Source organism: Photinus pyralis, unplaced genomic scaffold (genome assembly GCF_008802855.1).
Source record: "Photinus pyralis isolate 1611_PpyrPB1 unplaced genomic scaffold, Ppyr1.3 Ppyr1.4_LG9, whole genome shotgun sequence".
Lineage (NCBI taxonomy): Eukaryota > Metazoa > Arthropoda > Insecta > Coleoptera > Lampyridae > Photinus > Photinus pyralis.
In genome coordinates, this window is record NW_022170878.1 from 1,499,801 (window position 1) to 1,515,346 (window position 15,546).

At 37.0% G+C, this 15,546-nt stretch overlaps 1 protein-coding gene across 17 annotated transcripts in view; it reads right to left on the reverse strand.

Annotated features, from left to right (window-relative positions):
- Positions 1 to 7,443: 7,443 nt before the first annotated feature.
- The window catches only part of LOC116180844 (serine/threonine-protein phosphatase 2B catalytic subunit 2), a 204,632-nt gene continuing 196,529 nt past the window's right edge, over positions 7,444 to 15,546 (reverse strand). For 6 of the 17 annotated variants that reach the window (XM_031500993.1, XM_031500988.1, XM_031500998.1 and 3 more), the window contains 4 exons: positions 9,661 to 9,739; positions 9,510 to 9,607; positions 9,255 to 9,460; positions 7,444 to 9,207 (listed from right to left, as the gene is read on the reverse strand). In XM_031500993.1, coding sequence (XP_031356853.1) covers positions 9,297 to 9,460; positions 9,510 to 9,607; positions 9,661 to 9,739 — 341 coding nt within the window. In that variant the 3' untranslated portion in view covers positions 7,444 to 9,207; positions 9,255 to 9,296. Of the gene's footprint in view, positions 9,208 to 9,254; positions 9,461 to 9,509; positions 9,608 to 9,660; positions 9,746 to 15,546 lie in introns of all 17 variants that reach the window. The other 11 variants (XM_031500987.1, XM_031500984.1, XM_031500996.1 and 8 more) reach the window with 2 other exon arrangements.

Sequence of the window (15,546 nt, forward strand, 5' to 3'; positions counted from 1 at the left end):
ATGATGTCAACTAAACAGAACAGAGTGGAATGTGAGCATTTTAAGCATTATCTGGTGCAGGAAAAAATGGTTGGTGATCACATACCTATCTACGATATATACAACCTTTGAAAAACAAAAATCTTGATGAAACGGTTCCTAATATAGAGATCGCGTTCAGGATTTTCTTGTCCATGATAATTACCAACGCCAGTGGCGAACGATCATTTTCAAAGCTCAAGCTAATTAAATAAACTGAGGAACAGTATGAGTCAAATGAGATTAAAACATTTATCCCTGATTGTGATGTATTGAATGCGACTATATTTTTAAGTTGGTATTGTACTTTAGTTTGGTAACAATAAAAATTAATCATGTCCGTTTCCGTAAGTTAGTCATGTACCTACCACGTTGTATTACCTTAGTTAGTTTTGTGTTAATATAGAGTCTTTCGGTCAATGTCCAGTTATTTACACGAACCCAGTACCGTCAAATATAATAGTGGGCAAACATAATATTGATGAGTATTGAAAATGATATTCTCCTAGAAATTGATTTTAACAATATCATCGAAAACTTTGCGTTACTAAAGGTCCGAAAAAAACCAGTCTACCTGCATAACTTGTAAAATAAATAAATCTGTAAAATATCTGTTTTTGTTTAAAAGGGGGGCCTCCACGAACGAATGGCTCAGGGCTCCGAAAAACTTAAAAACGGCACTGGCTGTCCTAAACTCAAATACTTGCTTATTTCTATGGGGCTCACTAAAGTCACTAGATATAGAAAGTACCGCAATCCATTGGGCTGGTATGTTAGAGAGAGAACGCATGGTTTCTGCCGAAAAATGGCGGAAGTTACCAGATTCTATACTCTGTTTTTTAACTAGGAAGACGGATTTAAAAGTTCCCGCAAAAAATCTTAGTTTCTATTGGCTCGCGCTGCGCCCGTTTTACACCCAGGTAAAATTGCTATTGAATTGACATGATTTAACTGTCAAATTTAATCACGATTCTCGTCCTTAACTGTTGTACTTATTTTTGAGTTTTGAGTGTGTTCTGAGTCCATTTGCATAAATTTTAACAAAAAAACAGTTCTTTTAAGAACGAAAGTTGATATTTCGCGTCCTAAGTGTACTCGCATTAGTGATGGATTCAACTCCAAGTACCAGTAAAGCAAGCTTGTTTCCTTTGAAAAAACGTAGTCGCTTAAACTTGGGTCATTTTATCAGTCTCCGAGAAGCAGTTTATTATAAACAATTGTTGTCCGATACTCCGGATATGAATTTTGCTACGCTTGTGTTGAAGATTGCATCTACCACAGGTAACGTAAATAATGATGTAGGTATATATTTGGTTATTAAAGTATGACACATATTAGGAGTTGCACGATCTACAGTATACCGGATAATTAAAGAATATCGAAGTACTGGGATTGTTACCCCTTCGAAACGACCCGGTTGTCATAACGCTGTTGCAAATGTGAGCTCTGACGATTGGCGGAATTGTGTGCAACACGTTATTAAGGAAGAAAATAAAGTGTGTAGATTGGATAACCCAATGAATACACTTATAGAACCATTTATTATTTCACTCGGATCGGAGGACAGTGACAGTTTTAGTGAACTTTCGGAAGACAGTGACTAAATCGCTTATACATAAAGCAGTGAACTGTGCTGTTTAATAATATGAGTATAATTCCATTGTTCTGAATTTGTTCAACAACTTAACATTTGTTGTAAATTGTCATGTGGATTGTGTAGTATTACAACTGATAAAACATTTAAAACTACAATTAAAAATAATGTTTCAATGGCCAAAACATGTATGCAGGATGATTACCTTATCAATGTAGTACCTATTTATTATAATTCGCTTTTAAAAGTATGATGTATGCATAATATAAAAGATTTCCTACCAAATAATAACCCAAAAGCATAAATAATGAAATCTATCTAAATGAAAAAGAATATCACATAACGCAACCCACAATACATGTCTGTATAAAATGAGTCTATTATTTTTGTTACTAGATTCTAGTGACATTTTCAGTGTAAATCAGGTTTTTAAATCCGTCTTCCTACAAGGTTGTTTTAGAAGTCTTCCTAAAAAAACAGAGTATAGTAACTTTAATGTTAGGGATTGTTCCACCTGTTTGGAGATATGTATATGTCAAGTAATTGAAATTTGAATTTTCTTTTCCTAATAAATCAAATATATAGCAGGTTGTTGTGTTTCAGGTTGTAAAAAAGTAATGTTAAAGGTATGTGAGGTTGTTTCCTTTACCAAGTGGTGAAAGAAATGCGAAAAGGAAACAATTATTATGGTTAGACTTCAATAACCTTCCCGAACACGCTCTATTTTGGAACATACATACCCGCTTTATATTTGCACCAAAAGATGATGTCATTTGGAATACACACCAGTTTATTACTGTTGAATATTCTGCAAGAAATGCCTCGATAGATGGTTTTGCCTTGAAAGAAGTAATGAATTCAGTGGTTCAGGTGGCGTTGTAATTTGCGGTAATTTGATCTTTCTACTGGCACAATATAATCCGGTCGAAACCTCAAAGCTGAAGGAATTCTGTGCAGTATTGGACTCGTTCATCAACTTTTTGAAGACACTCGGGTTTACATTAGAACCTGCCGTTTTCTTGTTCCCAAAAAATACTTTCTCATTGATTCTTATACAACGTTTTGTTTCGGAGAAATTATCACAAACTATACTTTTTTCGAGACTTTTTTATACGGCCCGTGGAAAAAGTACGCACTGTATTTAGTAGCATTTTTTATTACGAATACAACTATGTACGTCACACAAATAAAACCAAAAGTTGGAAATTGTTGGTTTCAACAGGATGGTGTACCCGGGCACAACGTCTTAATCGTTCAAGCATACTATCGCGCGGGTGCTGTCTTGTAGAGTTCAAAAAGTGGAAATGAGAGAGTGTCTTTTGTCTTTCTTGTTGTATCTGTTCAAATAACACCAGCAAAAAATAAACAAAAAATCGGTACCTAAGTTTCGGTTTTTCTGTCATATCTTCGGAAGTAATCGGATTATTTTTGTTTTCTCTAAAGCACGATAATAATGGTTTAATTCCGCATCTTTTCTCTAATTTGACCATCATCGTATCTTCTATGGTTTCGATCTCCATGATAGACATCCTTATCTTAGACACTCTTTCCAAGCGAGAGAAAGTCCGTACCAATGAGTACCTCGTCGTACCTACTGTCGTTTATTGTAAATCTTAAATTACTTCTTAAACCTTTGGTAAATTTAATCCCTTTATGGCTTAATTGTATGTTGGGTCGTCCTCAGAGGCACAGGTTGGAATGAATTGTGTAGTCACGGCAAACCTTGCCCTTTTTAGAGCATTTCCACAAAAATTTAAAAAAATGCGCTGTTGTGGTCACTGTCCGTCCGTCCGTCCGCTCGTTCGTTGAGACGCTACTAGTTCTTTATCTTAAGTGCTATTGTTCTACTTTTTTCGCTATTTGGTTCGTTATGGTGTCGAGGCTTGCACCAAGGAAGGAATTTTTTCTTCGTTTAATGCTAAAAAAGTTATTGTAAAAAAACAAAAAACCGTTTTTTACATGTTCCATAATTTTACACTTTTACCGTTTATTAACGATCCTAGAGATCGTTTATAAATTTGTATTGCTGTCTGTCGTTTGTCTGTTCGTCTGTTCCTTTGTCTGTCCGTCCCTCTATCTGTCCGTGTGAACGATAATTTTGTTTAGAAATGTCCGATCGCTTTTAGATCTCCGTTAGTTATGTACTAAATTGCATGAAATTCAATATGGACATAGCTTTAGCCATATAATACGCAAAGCCAAAAGTTGAGTCGAATCGATTCAAAATTCACAGTGCCCTTTTCGCATCTCGACCATTTATAAACCGAATTGCAAACTTTTTTTCTTATAAAAGTATTTGAATGAAATTTGATACATAGGCACTTGGAATAAAGGAAAATCTAACGCCAGTTTCAGAATTCGGTTTTGCGCATGCGCAGTGCCAACTTTTTTATTTATGGAAGCATTTAAACGAAATTTGATACATAGGCACTTGGAATAAAGGAAAATCTAACGCCAGTTTCAAAATTTGGTTTTGCGCATGTTCAGTGCCAACTTTTTTATTTATGGAAGAATTTAAACGAAGTTTGATACCTAGGCACTTGGAATAAAGGAAAATCTAACGCCAGTTTCAAAATTTTATTTTGCGCATGCGCAGTGCCAACTTTTTTATCTATGGAAGCATTTAAATGAAATCTAATGCATAGGCGCTTGGAACAATAGAAAATCAAACGTTAGTTTCAAAATTTAGGTTTGCACATGCGCAGTGTCAACTTTCTTATTTATGAAAGCATTGAAATGAAATTCTTCTTATAAACTGAAATTGAAGTAGCATCATTGAATTTATAACTATAGTTATAAATTCAATGGTAGCATGTCAAAAATGGATTGCACATTATGCAACGCTATCTTTCATATTTGTGGCCGGATTTTTACGATTTTAACAGAAGTTGCATCTTACAAATAGGAAATGAATGCAAGCGGAAATGCGCTTTTTGTAAATCGTTTACGATTACTTTTTTAACATGTTCAATCGGATAAAGCGTTAAGCCGTTAAATGTTATTTCTATTGTAGATAAAAATTAGATGAAAACAGCTCGGAGTAAATCTTTAAACATCTGCATAGTTAAACATTCTGTAACATTTTTGGACTGGACGTGAGATATAATTAAAATCGAACTTCGCACGTCAGTGCGTTTGATCGCTCAATCATAATACAAGGTAAAGAGCTAGCTAGGTTGTTTTGGTGTTTTGCGTACCTACGGTCTTCTGGTTCTCTTCTATGAGTCATTTTTATGACCAGTACCAGTAACGTCGGACTTGTGGAATTTGGTTTCAATCAACCATAACGACGAATGCGCTGTCATTTTACTTCGTTTAAAAATATTTGTTTAAATTATACAAAGAATTGCAATTTTTCTCAATCGAGACATGATGTTTTTGTGTTTACTTTTATGTCAAATATCAAACTAGCACCAACATCTACACTACACAACTGACAACGTTGCAAACTGTAATATTACTAAAAAGTTACTAGATATTTAGGGAATGCATAAACATGAGAGGTTCCACCCTGTATATACAACTTACGACGATGCACACATTTTTGAGAGTTGGCAGCTACGCGACTTTTAGGTGGGGAAAAACTGCTAGCGCCTCTGGAGAGCACGAACGTTGGTTACGTTTGACATCTTGTCTTGAATGGCGGTTGTGAACGCGTCGCTCCATAAATGTTTGTTGTTATTTTATGTTATTTAATGCAGGTAGTAATTTTTGCATTACTTTATATCGTATTTGTGTTTTGTATACCGCATTTTATTTTTTGTGTGTTTCCATCTTTGTTTTTGAAATTTACTTGGTTTAACCGCAATGCAGAATGACATGTTTAATACCGTTATCCTTTTGTTTGTAATCGTTTACGTTTTTGGTGGGATTAATCTATGTTTCTGTGTTGATTACTTGGTCCTGTCCGAGAAGTAATCATGCGGGGGCGAGATTATGCTAATCAAAACTCTTCGGTTTAGAATCTGTGTGCGATAAATGAGTTACAATTGCTAATTTCCACATATTTTTGCCGATAGTAGGCCATGTAATTTTCCATCTTGCTTTTAACAAAAGGACTTCATTGCACCAAAGATGAGTCACATCCTGTACATTGTTCCCAAAATTTGTTTTTAACCTTGAGTGTAACCAACATTGTGTATATGCCTTTACTATCTATCAAGGTAAGGGTAAGTATTGTGTCACGTATTCGAAGAAAAGTTTAAGTTTCACGAAGTAAAGAAATTGCGTTTCAGTTTATTGTTTTTTTGGATTATGAACATTACAAGGTAATTTAGACTTTATTGAACCTGTTTTGATCAACCGCCTATGTTGCGCAGTATGTGTTTCTGGCTCTGAGTGCCAATTTTTCTTACAGCAATTTTTGAATAAATTTGTGTGGCGTCTATGATCTAAATCAAGCATGTGCTGTATACTTTTGTGTTCAAAGAATGAGCTCAAGTTACGACCCTGGATTTTAAGAATGTCATGTTCATTGTTTTTGTGGACTTAAGTTACCGTTTGTTGTTGCACATAGAAGTAGTTTTAATACATAGTGGTAGTAGAAGCCGTGAAAGGCCTCTCAATCTTCTAAAAAGTAGATCGTCTTGAAAGAAAATCAGTGTCATCCGAGTGTTTCAGGATCTTGAAAGATCTCATAAAGTCGTGGAATGTGGTACACGTCCGAAAGGTCTAACTATTTTGGGTTCATGAGAAAGTTGAAGGGGTTCTGAAAATAAAAATGTTTCGAGTAATTTCAATTTTATATATTAATAAAGAACACAAATCAAAATATCCAGTACATTTGTAGTACAGAATGAATAATTGTAACATTGCAATTATAAACGAATCAATAAATTTAAAAAGAGAAACTCAAATATCTGATAACACAATACGATCACAGATAAACAACTGCCAAATGTAAACATGCATAACTTTATCCTTTGTTTAGTTATCCACTGTAAAATTACACACTTGGATTGATATGAATTATATCAACGCATTTGAAAGATGTATACAATGTAAATTCAATTATTTAAAAACATTTAGCTAACTCTAGAGGTACCAGACCGGGCGCCACTTAAACTGACCGCCGACATTCATTTGTGAGAGTTGAATCGGTCAAATACAAAAATTCATCGAAATCCCTGTTTACGTCTTTGTGGCTAAGTTAAAACGGTGAACCGAACAAGTTTTAAGGAAACTGATATGTCTTACAGAGGGCGTAATGAACGAAACGTAACCAGGAATCCTTCGGGCGGTCAATCCAAGGGGCGCCCTCCGGTACTGAGATTAATATTAAAATGGTCACTGTTTCTGTAACACAGTGATAGTACTAAAGTATTAAAAGTCTAACATCCCAATACTTCAGTGCATTATCATATAATATATTAAGTTAGGAAGTATGAAGGCATATAGATAGTTTTTTTTTATATTTATACAATTTCAAAATTTATTTTCAAAAAAATGTGACACCTCACGTCGGTTTTTAAATCGGTTCATGCTATACACTTCATTCAACATCCGACGTGAGCCGTCGAGAACATTACAAAAAGCTATTAAAAATGAGGGATAGCTATCACAAATAATCAGCGAACTTCATTGCTTGGGAAGAACCAAGCCACTGGAGAATGCTCAACATTTACAACGGCATGTAGCGACAGACAGACGTTCATATTTCGATCGTCGCAGAAACTACTTCACATTTTAAGGGGGCGAGCGCGCAGAAGTTCGGGATATGCCTAACTAATCACTTGATTGTTTATTGCTTTATTCCACACCCATTTCTGCCATTGACTCTGATTCGGATCACGAATTTACATGCACTTGAGGAGGTAGCCATGTTAGTTGTCTCGTTTGTTTTGTGGTGACTTCCGTCGACTTAAAAAGATAAATTTTCAGGTACGTATTTCGTAGAACCTTCTCGGTGGTAAACCACAAAAATTTTTTTTTTATCCGAACGCGTGATGAAAGTCGCAAAATTTGCGCAGCAGAGTACGCCATTTGACAATTTTTGTTTATGACAGTGATTAGTGCGGCAGATCTCCAAACGTATTTCCAATAGAAGTAACCAATTACATCTGTTTTGAGTACAAATACAAAAATTACCAACAGTTGTGAGTTGCACGATGGTGCAAGATTCTGATTACATGTTAGAGGTTAAAACCAGTCATGACTAGTATTCTTTAGCAGACCAGGCATGTGCTGTTAAAATCTGAGACAAACTGTACCTCGAACTGTGGCCAGAACCTGCCTCGCATTCGTACTCTCGCCCTTTGTTGATCGATCAGTATTACACAGCGCGTTAAAAAATATGTAACTGTTCAGTAATAGTTGTATAAAAGTTAAGGGACGTTACATGAAACTTTTGATATTTACTAGTGATGGTATTCCAAAATAATAATAATCGGAACGCTTTGTACGATTTTCCAACGTAAAATTATCAAAATGACGTACATTTACTCGTATGCAATGATTGTCAAAAACAATATTGCTGTGTTCAAACTGCATAGGCGGCTTCGTTCTAGTGACTACAATATCACCAGGGTAGATGGGAAAATCGTACAGAGTGCGCGCCAAGTCGTCTTTCAACGGAAAACTGTGGTAAGAAGAAGTTTACCGACTAACATCACTATATTTATCCTAACTTTATCGATAGTTGGTTTGAGATATTTCCTATGCAATAACTATATTTTCATAATATTTTATATTTATAATATAATAAATTTACAGAATTCAATAAGATTAATAGATATTATATAATTTAACACACTTGCACGCGTAACAGAAGTCCTAGCATTCATACCAACTCTGTGTCGGAGTGAAGCGGATTTTTTGTCCGTAACTGTCTTGAACTTGCATTGGTCATGAACGGAGAAAATTCTTAACGTACGTAAATTAAACGATTCACATGTATGCGAAGATTTGAACAGGGGCAACAAACACTTAATATATTTATACACATATATACAGCTCGGACACAGAGCGATTTTGTACAATCAAAGAAAAAACAATAAAACTTAATAAGTACAAGTCGTAGCAAAGATGTGTTTGACGAGAAAAAGAAGTTTCATAACAATAATAGAGAGATACAATGTAATTGATCCGCACGATGAAACTCTTAATTTCGCATTAGTTAAATATTTATATAGCAATATCTTTTACATTTAAATTAATACACACACTTAGTGAACATGATTAAAATGAGTGGCGATGATCGATGACGATAATAATGTGGCGATCGACAGGTAAGTATGGCACGCTTTTATCACTCACGACGTGCAGTTGCGCAGTACAAACCTCACAATACACACTGCGACAACCACGTCATTCTAAATTTTTTTTCACTACTGCTCCACTGAATACAACACGAAAATTTGGATATCTACCGCTACAAACCCGGTTCTCATTTGGAATGTAATTTATTAACAATGCGACAGAAGGACAGTAGTATGTACAGTGAGGTCCGCACAGCGGAAATGTTGTACAAAGGGGAAGCAGACCAGCTACTTGTTCAAATTAATGTGAACGAGCCTGTCGTCCCAACAATGAAAATTACTAAAAGCTAGTAGAGATGTAACATGTAATAAGGTGAGCGCCATCAAAGGTCGAACAACCTAAAATACGTGGCGAGGTTAAGGAGACGGCGCGCGCGTCGACTCACCCGTGATTAAGCAATGTGATGCTATCAGTTATTTAGTTTAGCTCACGAATGCGCGTTCGACTGAGTGTGGTTATGATCTTGTGGTGGCTCCTCCGCGGGCGAGGGCGGAGCGTCCTTACGCGGAGGCATACGTTCGTTAATCGCGTCCAGACCTTTCGCCTCCGCGAAACTGGTTATCTTATGGTTTGGCGAGAATCCTTGCAGCGCTAAAACAGATAGTTAGTCAACGCAATGCAACTTAACACGGCTAGGTACCGTTCTTCAAGCTCGTCTTGCCACCGGACAGCGCCCCGAGCGGCAGCGCGCCCGTCGGTGTGAGCCCTTTCAGTTGAAGCACCGACTCGCTTTCCTCCCTGCAACGAGAGCGAGTCAACACGGGTTCACCCAGTCGAGCGATTCAACAAACCTCAAAACTGAGAATACCCTAGCCATTTTGCCGATGGCCCTGATTTTATTGCGAATGACTTCCTTTCGAAGATTGGCTGCTGTACCTAAAAATGAAGCGGACGTTAGCGAGACATCTATCGGCCGCGGGCACACTACGAGCACACGTTCTAAACTCTAGGTACAGCGTTACAAGGCAAACGTAAACAAAGAAACCAAGTTATGTTCCATCGTTCCTCTCTTATTTTCTCGAGGAAACAGCCGAGGATAATAGTTTTACCTTTGATTTAATCTCTACTGAATGTAACCCTAATCGTGCAATTCATGATTTAGCAATTATACAGAGCGACATGCGTTCCTTATCTCCTATTCAAGCGTTAGAAGCAGCGCTATCGATTTACGTTCAACTTGATCGACAACGCTACCTTACATATGCAGCTGGTTGACAACTAAAGCCTTTTTTTTCATGTCTGCGTGGGCAAAAATCGGGATTCGATTTTGCTCGAATCTTATCAAGGAACGTACCGATAAGTGGGCCTGGATAAGCATCCGAATGTTTCAAATCAAAGCACTCCATTAGGGGGCAAAAACGGCGCACACAAACACAACATTTTTCTTTGCTCTTTACTGCAGAATAAGGTTGACCAAAAAATAGTGCTCGAATCTTATCAAGGAAAGACCCGATAAGTGCGCGTCCAAATGTTTTAAATCAAACCACTCCGTGAGGAGGGGCAGGGAGGGGCAAAAACGCCGCACACAAACACAAAATTTTTCTTTGTTCTTTACTGAACAGAATAAGGTTGACCAAACAATAATGCTCGAATCTTATCAAGGAAAGTCCCGATAAGTACGCGTGGATAAGCATCCAAATGTTTTAAATCAAACCACTCCGTTGGGAGGGAAGGGACAAAAACGCCGCGCACAAACACAACATTTTTCTTTGTTCTTTACTGAAGAGAATAAGGTTGACCAAAAAATAATGCTCGAATCTTATCAAGGAAAGTGCCGATAAGTGCGCCTGGATAAGCATTCAAATGTTTAAATCCAAGCACTCCGTCGAGGGGAGGGGGAGGGGCAAAAACGACGCACACAAACACATTTTTCTTTGCTCTTTACTGAAGAGAATAAGGTTGACCAAAAAATAATGCTCGAATCTTATCAAGGAAAGTGCCGATAAGTGCGCCTGGATAAGCATTCAAATGTTTAAATCCAAGCACTCCGTCGAGGGGAGGGGGAGGGGCAAAAACGACGCACACAAACACATTTTTCTTTGCTCTTTACTGAAGAGAATAAGGTTGACCAAAAAATAATGCTCGAATCTTATCAAGGAAAGTGCCGATAAGTGCGCCTGGATAAGCATTCAAATGTTTAAATCCAAGCACTCCGTGGAGGGGAGGGGGAGGGGCAAAAACGACGCACACAAACACAACATTTTTCTTTGCTCTTTACTGAACAGACTAAGGTTGACCAAAAAATAATGCTCGAATCTTATCAAGGAAAGTCCCGATAAGTGCGCGTGGATAAGCATCCAAATGTTTTAAATCAAAGCACTCCATTGCGGGAGGGGGGGGGCAAAAACGGCGGACACAAACACATTTTTCTTTGCTCTTTACTGAAGAGAATAAGGTTGACCAAAAAATAATGCTCGAATCTTATCAAGGAAAGTCCCGATAAGTGCGCGTGGATAAGCATCCAAATGTTTTGAATCAAACCACCCCATAGAGAGAGGGGAGGGCAAAAACGACGCACACAAACACAAAGTTTTTCTTTGCTCTTTACTGAACCGAATAAGGTTGACCAAAAAAGAATGCTCGAATCTTATTAAGGAAAGTCTCGATAAGTGGGCCTGGATAGGCATCCAAAAGTTTTAAATCAAACCACTCCGTGGGGAGATGGAGTTGGGGGGGCAAAAACGCCGCACACAAACACAACATTTTTCTTTGCTCTTTACTGAACAGAATAAGGTTAACCAAAATAATTTTAAAAGCTATTTTACACACAAATACAAACTTGTATCCTGTTACTCCCCCGACACCAATAGTTTTTTTTTTAATATAGTCGATATTTCCAGACTTTGAGATTGAAGAATTGCAAAACTAATATTTTAATAAATCGTAGGCATATTTCAACAGCTGTCGCAAACAACTGCATGACATAGGACATACCCCCCACAACCCCAGTACTACATACTTATCTAAAAACATAATTTTAATAATCTACAAGATTATTTTCGAGAGAAGATAATCGGCTATAATCAAGTGCGCTATGGAATCTTCCCCACGAAAGTAAGATTCGACTGGCCCTTCTCAAAGAAGAACCGGGGGTATGGAATGCCACCCAGTATACGAATATTAGATGATCTTTTCCCGAAGATTACCATGGGAAGGAGTAACGGAGAAGGTTAATTGAGCCTTCATGTGCTGTAGGGTATTTCTGGAAGGTATTCAATACGGATCCTTCGTAGGAAAGAAAGATTCGACTGTTCTTTCCTAAAAATTATCATGAGGCTATTGTAGTAGTACCGGGGACACCACGGAGGATCTCTAATGAGAAAAAGAAGAACCTCATTTATTTGGCATATCGTGGACATTCTAAAATGGGCGATCAGATGCGGATGACCATCGTATATCAAACGCCACCGTTGATTGTAGTGTAGGATCATATTTTCACTCGAAACTCTATAGTGGACATTCAATGGACGTTGAATGGATATCGAAATTTGGAAACCTGAAAGGGAGATCCGTGAGAGGTGAGGGTTTAAAGTGTCTTAGAGTATAGAAATTGTCGAGGGGTAAACCGCGATGGGAAATCAGTGTACACGTTTGAGGAAATCTATGGGAAATCATAGGAATTCCGGAGGAACTCCTAGGAAAGCTAAGAATTCCAAGGAATTCCATGTGTATTCAGGAGGAATTCCAAGGAAATCACAGGAACTCCGAGGAAATCAAAAGAACTCGTGATGCATTTTATTATTTAATTTGGTCTTAACTAATTTTTAGCGCATTTCCACAAAAATAAAAAAAAATGCGCTATTGTGGCCACTTTGTCCGTCCGTCCGTCCGTCCGTCCGCTAACTTTGCGACGCTACTAGTTTTTTATCTTAAGAGCTATTGTTCTACTTTTTTCGCTATTTGGTTCGTTATGGTGTCGAGTCTTGTACCAAGGAAAGAATTTTTTCTGTACCGCTTACAAAAAAAGTTATTGTAAAAAAAACAAAAAACCGTTTTTTACATGTTCCATAATTTTTCACTTTTGCCGTTTATTAACGATCCTAGAGATCGTTTATAATTTTGCATTGCTATCTGTCGCCTGCCGGTTGGTCTCTCCGTCTGTTCCTTTGTCTGTTTGTCCATCTATCTGTCCGTGTGAACGATAACTTTGTTTAGAAATGTTCGATCGCTTTTACATCTCCGTTAGTTATGAACTGAATTGCATGAAATTCAATATGGGCATAGATTTAGCCATATAATACGCAATGCCAAAAGTTGAATCGAATCGATTCAAAATTCACAGTGCCCTTTTCGCATCTCGACCATTTATAAACCGAATTGCAAACTTTTTTACTTATAAAAGTATTTGAATGAAATTTGATACATAGGCACTTGGAATAAAGGAAAATCAAACGCCAATTTCAAAATTTGGTTTTGCGCATGCGCAGTGCCAACTTTTTTATTTATGGAAGAATTTAAACGAAATTTGATACATAGGCACTTGGGATAAAGGAAAATCAAACGCCAGTTTCAAAATTTGGCTTTGCGCATGCGCAGTGCCAACTTTTTTATCTATGGAACTATTTAGTGAAATTTGATACTTAGGCGCTTGGAACAAAGGAAAATCTAACGTTAGTTTTAAAATTTAGGTTTGCGCATCCGCAGTTCCAACTTTCTTATTTAGAAAAGCATTGAAATGAAATTCTTCTCATAAATTGAAATTGAAGTAGCACGTCAACAATGGATTGCCCATGTGCAACGCTATCTTTCACATTTGTGGCCGGATTTTTACGATTTTAACAGAAGTTGCATCTTACAAATGGGAAATGAATGCAAGTGGAAATGCGCGCTTTATGTAAATCGTTTACGATTACTTTTTAACTTGACACTTGACACTTTTATATTTTTTTGATGGTTTTACCTCGGGTTTTACTTACCAGGAAATTGTTAAATCAACGGAATAACAATGAAATAATTAAAAAACTTTAAAAAATCAGAGGAACTCACAGGAACTCCAAAAGAAAATCGAGGGAACTCCAAGGAAATAAGAGGTATTTCGTGGAAGTTGGAGGAACTCGGAGGAAATCAGGGAAACTCCGAAGAAATCAAATGAACTCTGAAGAACTCGAAGGAACTCAGAGGAAATCTAATATTTATAGGAAATCAGTGTACAAAATTTGGGTTGCGGTTTACCCCTCGGAAATTGTGAAAAGAATTAAATATTAATATTTTTGACATTTTAAATGTTTAAATTATGGGCCTAAAATACTGAAATATAAATTTTTTTAAATACGTCGGCAGTACTTAAAAATGCTAAACCTTTACAGTCAGAGACATTGAACTGTTCACGGTGTATTTTTCGTATTATCTTTCAAGTTATAGACCAAATTCATTCGTCCTAATGACGATCACAAACCTACAGTGGACGTTCCGTGAACTTTTCAAAATGAGCGATCGCATGGACATGATCATTGTGACTATTGAATCCAATTCACATCAATTATTCTGTTGAGGGCACATTGAAACAGTCACAAACAAAATCCGATTTTCAGTAGGGGAATTTTTTGACAAACACGACTTTTAATCTGGCTCGCATTCAACAGCACTGATCGAGGCACTGATCCTTGAACTCGTAAAAATCGATTGGCGAAGGTTTGACATCACTGTCTCTTTTCGTTTTCGAGTTAGACGAAGAACAGACAGACAGTTCTCGGTCTCTCTCTCTCTCTCTCTCATTGTTTGTTTTTCGTGTACCTCGTTGATTCGTTGGACATCCAAAAATGAGCGATCGCATTTAAATGTTCACTGCACATCAAACGCTAGCGATTGTCGTACGATACACGTACATTTTTCACTCGAAACCATAAAATGGACATTTAAATTTAATTTAAAATTTGCCATCGTTCTCCGGCGCGGCTTAATTAGAAGACACGAGTAATTCACATAGTTTGGTTGACTCAATTGTATTGAATTTTGAATATGAAAATGATACGCACAAGCTGTAATGTGCGTACCAGCTCACCATGTACGATATACATCCAATTTGATCTATTTTACGTTCAAAAATTAAAATTAGGCTGTGTACTGAAAAATCTGTCTATATTATAGGTAATGGACATTGCATGGATATTTTAAACAAATATTAAGCACAAACATCTACTGTAATTTGAAAATTAAGATGCTACGTACAACAGATGTCTTTTAAACATCCTAACAATATAACAAGTAACATTACTAGAATGTGCTAGTTCATTATATCGGGTGTGTCCGGAAAATATCGGTATTAGTCTCAAAATAAGAAAAATTATTCACATTCTATCCAGGGGAAAATCAATCGCAATTTGCGGACACGCCCCGTATGTGAACAATTGATTGTTCATTTCAATGCGACTTGTCAGTTACAATTGATATGACATTTGGCTCAAACCGTTGAATATTCACGTCCAGGGTATAAAATTAATGTACGTTACGTGTACCTCTCTGAACATGGTTCTGGACATCCAAAATACGTCCACATATGATACATGTTAACAAAAATCAACACAGTAGAGCATTGTGTGCATCTTCATATGGTCCATTGTCGTCAGATGTTGATGACAACATGGATATCCACAGGATGTTGGGTTTGAGGAATACGGACATTCTACTTCTGACACAAGGAAATGAATCCTTACCAATGGTAGTATATTTAAAGTTCA